At 42.2% G+C, this 7884-nt stretch overlaps 1 protein-coding gene across 3 annotated transcripts in view; it reads right to left on the bottom strand.

The window, feature by feature from the left end:
* Positions 1-646: 646 nt before the first annotated feature.
* gpsm2 (G protein signaling modulator 2) overlaps positions 647-7884 on the bottom strand; it is a 10660-nt gene continuing 3422 nt past the window's right edge. For 2 of the 3 annotated variants that reach the window (XM_040021873.1, XM_040021874.1), the window contains 14 exons: positions 7545-7884; positions 5016-5237; positions 4792-4927; positions 4538-4677; positions 4272-4395; positions 4041-4156; positions 3546-3701; positions 3343-3451; positions 3066-3195; positions 2897-2973; positions 2592-2780; positions 2309-2468; positions 2031-2221; positions 647-1623 (listed from right to left, as the gene is read on the bottom strand). The exon at positions 7545-7884 is cut by the window's right edge and continues 9 nt beyond it. In XM_040021873.1, coding sequence (XP_039877807.1) covers positions 1447-1623; positions 2031-2221; positions 2309-2468; positions 2592-2780; positions 2897-2973; positions 3066-3195; positions 3343-3451; positions 3546-3701; positions 4041-4156; positions 4272-4395; positions 4538-4677; positions 4792-4927; positions 5016-5237; positions 7545-7609 — 1992 coding nt within the window. In that variant the 5' untranslated portion in view covers positions 7610-7884 and the 3' untranslated portion in view covers positions 647-1446. The remainder of the gene's footprint in view (positions 1624-2030; positions 2222-2308; positions 2469-2591; positions 2781-2896; positions 2974-3065; positions 3196-3342; positions 3452-3545; positions 3702-4040; positions 4157-4271; positions 4396-4537; positions 4678-4791; positions 4928-5015; positions 5238-7544) is intronic. The other variant, XM_040021875.1, reaches the window with a different exon arrangement.

Here is a 7884-nt window from a genome sequence, read left to right on the forward strand (position 1 = left end):
TCCGGTGTCTTTGCAGTGGCTTGCTCGTTACTATGTTAGTATCAAAGGGAAGTACAGCATGTGATTATTGGTTGGGCGCCCTTGCATACAGTTTGGATTTGGCTGTGCTCAAAAGCTTTGGCTTGTCTACTGCTGTGTGTGTGTAATGTCAGTAGATGGCAGTCTTTTCCCCAAACAAGGGTCTGACCGTATGCACAATGGAATCTGGATGGACGCACGGGTGTTTTGATATTTATTTAGAACCAGTGTTTGGAGCATATGCATATTATTTTATTTTTTATTTTAACCTGCGCACTTTGTCCTTTTAACATCGTCTTCTAATATTGACTTACTTGCAGAGATGCATATTTAAGTTTATATGTTAATGTATAGTATATATTATTTTAACAACGAAGGCCAAACTAATACGTACATAGATGTATTTATTTCAGTTGTGTTTATGTATGTACAGTTAGTTTTTGAAATGCTAGTGGCTCTTGTATTAAGCCTTGTTTTTAAAAGTGACAGATGAGTTCAAGCTAACTGAAGTCTGACTGCTGGTACGTTCAATAAAGTGTCTTTTACACAAACTCTGCATTTTGTGTTTTGCTTTTCTTCTTTGGATTAAATACTTGATGCTGAACATTTTAAAATAAGTCACGATGGCTACATGAACAGACATGTTTTATTCCTCTGAACTCATAATATTTAGTACAAAAGGGTAAGAGACACGGACTGTACATGGGTTAAATCCATACTTTATCAGTTTGCTCATAGTAGCTTTTGTAAGTGCCTCCTGTGCGACTTCAGGAACTTAACTCAAACAAAAACCTCATACAAACAAAAACCCTTTTCAGACACACACTCTTCTCAATGAGATTCATAAAGCACCATGGTCACTTTTTCATGAATAGTTTCCACAGAAATCAGAACAGATCACACCTTCAAACATTTACATTTTACTTTCAACATGGCACAACTCAGAAACTCCATGAAATCACATCAAACAGACACGCACAAGACACGCACACTGCCATGTATGCCACATCTGTAAAGGGCTGTAATACATGAAAAGAGTGATTTAAAACACCACTATGAGTATACCTCTACTACTTCATAGCAGTGGGACGGCAGTTCATGGGACAAGAACAATAAATACAAACATACCTGCAGTGGTGTATTTAAAAATACACAGGGTGAAGTGAGAGTATGCAGCAGTACAGAATTATTAAAAACAATTATTAAAAAAAACACTTTTGTCCCTGATGCTACTCTGAGTTCATCTTTGTACAAGCTGTGTGAAAAGTCCTTGTTAATCTGAGTTCCCCCGCCCCCCCATACTGTCAACTGCATACAGTGCTGATAATGCTATGTGTTGTCAAGGACAAGGAAGTGATCACTGGTCCATCACGATACTGTCCACACCTTCATTAAACAAAAGACCTCACAGTCCCTTTAGTGCTTTGTTTAGTTGGAGCTTGGCCTAGATGCAGCGTTTGCAGCAGAAGGCAGGGTGACGCGTTGTTCGTCCATTCGTTTGGCCTGCGACCGCATGATGAGGCTGAAGAAGTCCTCATCTGGTACGGTGGGCCCTCGGACTGGAGGAGGGGGAGGAGCACACCGCTGGTCATCCAAACGGGAGCCCTGGAAGGAATACGGTGAAAGCAAAGAGTATGACTTTGATGTCTGAGTAACAGGATGTTTATAATCTTGTTTCTAACTTTTTTCTTTGTAATATACTTTGCTCCTTTGTGCAGCTGATCTCTTGCAAGGTAATAAGAATCCTGCCTCCTGACCTCTGGCTACAACAAACAGACATCACTCTTCTACTTATGTTACACCGGCTTCCTGTTACCTTCAGCATCCACTTCAAAAACATCATTCTTGTATAGGATGGATGCCACTGCTGGGACTCTTTAACTACACAATTATTTTAAATAGGAGCTAAAATATTTCTGTTTATACCGGTGTTTGAATATCAAGTGTGCCCACCCAGCACTATATAAATGTGTATTAGCAAACTATTCAGTAAACTATGCTCTTTCTGTTACCTGGCACTTGACAAGCATATCAAAGAAGTCATCATCAGGCTCAGCGCTGTCAGCGTTGGCCATCAGGTGGCTGAGCACGGCCTGGTTGCTGTTTTGGTTGAGCCTGAGTCCTGGCAGGCTCCCCCCTGCTGCTGATGACTCCTCTAAGCGCCTGCCCTGAGCGCCTGACACATTGGCAGACTCTGACATGGCTACAAATGAAAATAAATAAGTACGCAAATTATAAATTATTTTAACAGTGGTTATATTTTTTGTGTGGGTGGATTGCATGGACCTACATTTCCTGATGGTCCTGGGAGGCGACTCTGGGCCGCTGTTTAGCGATAACCTGCTGCCTCGGTCCTGTATCGAACATCGCTGGTCATCCATGCGGTTGCTCTGGAATCGGCTCAGCAGGTCAAAGAAACCGTCGTCTCCGAGCATGTCGGGGCTGAGTCGCTGGAAAACAAAAACAAACAACTTGAAAAAAATAAATAAAAATAAAACAGCAAAAGTTGTTTGATCTTGAATACATGAGTGCTCTCTGAGTGATCTTCAAATGAATGCCCCAGGTCTGCGTACTTTTTGTGGTCCCTGTGCAGGTGGCTGACTGGTATCCAGGGTATTGCTGGTGTCCTGGAGGACCTTACTGGAGCCACCAGACTTGTACTTCTTCCCTCGCAGACGACCAACAAAGAAGAGCTTGGAGGAGCTCTTAGCCAGCGAGGGTTTGGACTGTTTGGTCAAGATGTCGCTGTTCCACTTTTGACCCTTCAGCACAGAAATGGAACACAATCATCACAAGTTCAATAGCAAAGGGTGATGTAACAAGAAGCCCTTCTTGTAGATGAGGTGTGAGCAGAGCAGTACAGTGGAGCAGTTCTTACATTTACTTTGTCTGGAGTGAGCTTCACCAGCTCCAGGTTCTCCATGCTGTGTCGTTTGCTCATCCTGGGCCTGGCTCCTGTAAAACAATAACAATGTTACGTAATCTACACATTCAAAGCATCTGAAATATTATAGCAAGGGGCATAGGGAAGGTCACACAGTTTTTACCGTGCAGGCTGTAGTCGATATCCTTATTTTCGGAAACAGTGGAGGTATTTGTGCTGTAGCTCAAACCCAAAAGTGTCTGGAGATCAGATACATTCATACGAGCTGTCAGCTCCCCGCTTCTGTCTCCAGTCTGAAAACAACAACAACAACAAAAAAACAGAAGGAACAAACCAACTGTTAATTTTACTGCTGAAGGATTTCTGTATCTGTTCTTAACAAGTTTGCTTTGAGTACTTCTGAAATGCTTTGCTGTGAAGATAGTATGAGCAGTGCATACCTCTCTGCAGATCTCCAGGTGTTTCTCAGCAAAGTGCATGGCTTGGTCATGGTTTCCCAGTGCAGTGTAGGCATTTCCAAGACTCCAGCACGCACGGCCCTCACCAATCCTACAGAATGAAACCACACATAAGCAAATACTATTTAACTGTGGCATAGTTACGTCAAAAGAAGCATCATAAAACCTTGTGTTTGCATCTGTACCTGTCATTGAGGTCTTGAGCTATGATGAGATGTTTGAGGTGATAGTCTATGGCTCTCTCATAGTCCTGCAGAAGTGTGTAGGTGTTGCCGAGACTGTAGCAGGCCTGAGCTTCCACGGCTCGGTCCTTTAACTGCCTCGCCAACTGCAGTGTCTTCCTAACAAGCAATCAGACAAGATGCTTCAAACAATGCACACTGGCTTTATGTTTTCTTCATACAATACAGGCCTGCTTTCCCAGAAGGAGCTCATAGGAACATAATATAATGCATAAATACAATGATAGAATTTTAGATATTGCCACTATTGTGTAAGGAAAAGTGTCTAAAAATGTTACAGTTATTTGATAATTCAATTTCCTCTTTTTTTGGGGGGGACATGAGACGATCATGGTGACAATGTAGGATTAAATGATTAAGGATCCAGTCACACAGGCCTAGAGACAAAATGCGGCCAACAACAACAAACATTAATACACATATGTAGGTGTGGCTTACTTGTAATGTTCAGCTGCCACTTCAAATTCCCCCAAAAAGATATACGCATTCCCCAAGTTGCAGTAAGCTCGCCTCTCTGCTGATCGATCCCCAAACTCCTTAGCAATGAGCAAACGCTGAAACAGAAACACTGAATTTTAACATTGTATTTAAAAAGGCGTAATAAGTAACTTACTAAAAGAAAACATCATCATGGATGCTTGTGAACTCTTTACCAAAAGACACCCTCACCTGTTCATGAGAAGCTACGGCTTTGCGAAAGTTTCCCAGCAGGTAGTGTGTGTTGCCAAGGTTGCCATAAGTTCGACCCTGAGCAGCTCGATCTCCAAGCTCCTTCACTATCGCCAAGTTTGCCCTGACAATGCATATGCAATCAAACGGTCACCCAGCAGCTCGCTTTGTAATATACTGGATACTTGACACAACAGTCAAAGTAACAGAACTTGTTATTTCTAATGTTAAATGACTCTGATTAAATCACACGCTCTCCTTCTTACTCATAGTACTCTGCTGCTTTCCTCAGTGCCATCATGACATCTTCTGGGAAATCTCCGGGCTCAGCTCCGCTCCAGCAGATACTTTTGCCTTTGGCATGGTACACATTCCCAAAATTATAGAGTGCCCTCGCTTGCCCCACCTAACCGGAAACACGAGTGGTGAAGATCACTTTCTTCTGAAACTCTCAAATACATGAATACAAATATCTGACTTTTATTCTTTATCGCTTATTTTCTCGAATACGTTGCCTCACCTTGTCATTCATGTCTCTGGCTATGTCCAAGTGCCTCTGACAGCAAACCACAGCCTCATCGAACCGACCCAGCACCTTCAATGTGTTGCCGAGGTTACCGCTGGCTTTGGCCTCTCCGACCAGGTCGCCAATTGTCCTGAACAAGACACGTCACGCTGTTAATAAATAAACATTGTGCTGCACTCAGCAGGGCCTTTTACAGAGCTGTTTCTCATGTGTCCAACCTCGTCAAGGTGAGATCGTGCCGGTGGAACTCCAAGGCCTTGGTATAGTCGTGCAGGTGGAAGTAGGCATTTCCAAGCTGGCTGTAGATGGCACTGAGCACCTGGAGGTCCTCTGTGCCCACTTGGATGGCAGCTTCAAAAAACGAGACGCCTGCTTTGTAGTCACCCACCTTACACAGGCGCTCACCCTCCAGCGCCAGCTCCAGGCAGGACACCTCCATCCTAAAGAAGAGAGGAACACAGTCTGGACTTCTCTTCTTCAAAAACATAAACTCTAAAATCTCCTCGTCCTCTAATCGACAGCCAAATGGCTCCGTTCACGACTGAAAAACAAAACGTCCTTCGAAGCAAAGGCTTTCAGCAAGTAGGAATGTTTAGCCACTTCCTTCCATCTACAGAAAACAATAGAGCGTGTTTATTATAGTAGATCTCACATCCTTTTGACCTACCCCAGAAAGCAAAACAGGTTCCTTTTCCAATCAGCTGAACCAAAACTGAACCTTTGATATTCAGTATTTGTAATGTTTACTGCTGTTGCTTTAGAACTTTAAACACCTTATAACCGATCATTTAAAAGATCTTTGCTGGCAAAGATAAAAAAAAACAACCTTAAATTTCCTAAAATATTGCTTGTGAAAGCAAAATGTTTGATTCCCAGCAACCAACATTGGACATCCGTATACTTCTTCAAAAGAAATAAAATCAAAACACCCAATAAATTTGTTTTTGAAGTACAGCACATACATGAATGTCTGTAACAAACACTCATGGGGTTTAAATGTTTTAAGCCAGATGAAAAGAGTGTCAGTCAGTGGCTGTGAAGGCAAATTTAGTGGCATATTTGTGCTTAGCAAAAACTGTCAGATAAACCAACTTTGTTTTTCAGGAAACTGTACTGTTAGTGACATACTGGCTTAACAAAAAAATCTATTCAGTTTGTATAACAAGATTTCCTCCTGTAACCACCCTATGGTTATCTGAAAGCTCGCAAAAACAGACCCAGAAATGACGCAAAAACACCAAACAGCTTGTCTCACCATCCAGCTAGGCTATAATTTGAGAACAAAGGCAAACATGGTGTAAGAACAATAAAGTTCAATCGAGCTCAGCTCAGCGGCCTTAGGCCTTATATTAAAGAGCTTACTTTGTGTTGACTGCCACGTTAACACTATCATTTAACACTCTAGCTGAGGCAAATGCTAGCCTACCTGCTGGCTTTTTGTGTCTTACAACAACAGCAGCAGCACATGGAACATCTGAGAGGCATCTACTGAGGTATCCACTGGAAAAACCTCCAGGCTGCAGCTCCTTCTCTTTCTCCGAAGCATGGAGAGATTACCTTAGACCAACTTCGAGTTGAAAAGATTTTTTTTTTCTTTTAAATACAAAAATGCCCTAAAAACTAAACTGCATTCGTCCTAGGTAATATCAAAACCATAATTCATCTGACGTCACAGAGATAATTTAGCATCACGCACTGGAAAACCTTCAAGGAGACGCGTGTGATGTTGTCACAGCATTAACTTCCAATGCCTACCAGCAAGGAAACTGCTCTATCAGCGTTTTCTCGGCTAATCTGCTTGTCTTTCGTCCAAGCCCCGCTCTCCTGGTGACCTGGTCACCTGAGATTACGGCTGTAGAGTATGCACCTGAGAGATTACAAAGCCGGTGAGTGCTGTACAGATTGATTAGATCTGTCAGACAAACAGAGTCTATAGCGACGTGTAATGGAATTAGGGATGCACTGATGAACGGGTGAAATTCTGCGCTGATACCAGTGTTTAAAATAACTATTTCACCACTACCAAGTAAAAATGTTTATTTTGTTTTTGATATCTATTCCCCTTTTTGTTCCAAGCACACAAATAATTCATTATGACAAATAAAATCTGTATCTGCACAATGTCATATTTGCTGATTAGCCAATGGCAGTCAAACAAAGCTGTTTGTTCGATATATATTTGTGCACCTCTAGGTGGAATAAATTTACTGATGTCAACAATCTAGCCAGTATTGTAAAAATAATCCACCCTCTTACCAAACACACGCCTAAGCTATCTAAATAAAATGGACACGCATGTGGACATAAACACAGGGAGCAATGATGAATATTTCAGGGCTTGTTTAAATATTGAAGCTGGCGGGCGCAGGTCTTTATGTGGTTGGCAGGTCACATCTGCTGCCCGAGTGCTTTACCTGGCAATGTAAGGACAGCTGCAAGATGCTCCCCCCTTTTTTTTTTTAAAGAAAACTTACCTGCCTTAGTCAACAAAGTCCCAGACCACAGTGTGAAATGATTGCTCCAGTCTATCATTTAACTTAAGCTTCAATACTAAACATAGCGTCACTTCTTCAACTGGGTACGTGAAACATCTTACATTACAAATATTTCAATGACTATAAATAGCATTGCTCCTCTTAGGCATCAACAAAACACTTCACCAACACTCCATCTGAAACTAGAGACTGGGAAAGCAATCACACTTTCTACACTCTAACTACACTTTAGTGAAAAGACAAAAGTCCTACCTGTAGCGGACGTGAAAGGACTGTTCCTCAGCACGCGTGCTAACCACTGAGCCACCTGTATCCATTGAAGTGCATAATATGAGGGAAAATCCCAGTTTCGTTCCCGAAAAAATGGTTGCGTTTAGCACCAAGACTCTGAGAGGAAAAAAAAAAAACTAAAAAACTCTTCGGTGAACCGAATGGTCACCCAATTTGTTCGAGTCTGCAGCAGTCCCTCTGCTGAATGTTGACAGGGGAAGGTAAACCCACGACTGTTAAAGCTGCAGAATCCTGAGCGTCAGTCCACACAGCTGCTTTCGTGTAATGTGTGTTTTGCGTCACTGGCCCTCAATCGCTTGTT

Source organism: Simochromis diagramma, unplaced genomic scaffold (assembly GCF_900408965.1).
Source record: "Simochromis diagramma unplaced genomic scaffold, fSimDia1.1 OVJJ01000205.1, whole genome shotgun sequence".
In the NCBI taxonomy this organism is placed as follows: Eukaryota; Metazoa; Chordata; class Actinopteri; order Cichliformes; family Cichlidae; genus Simochromis; species Simochromis diagramma.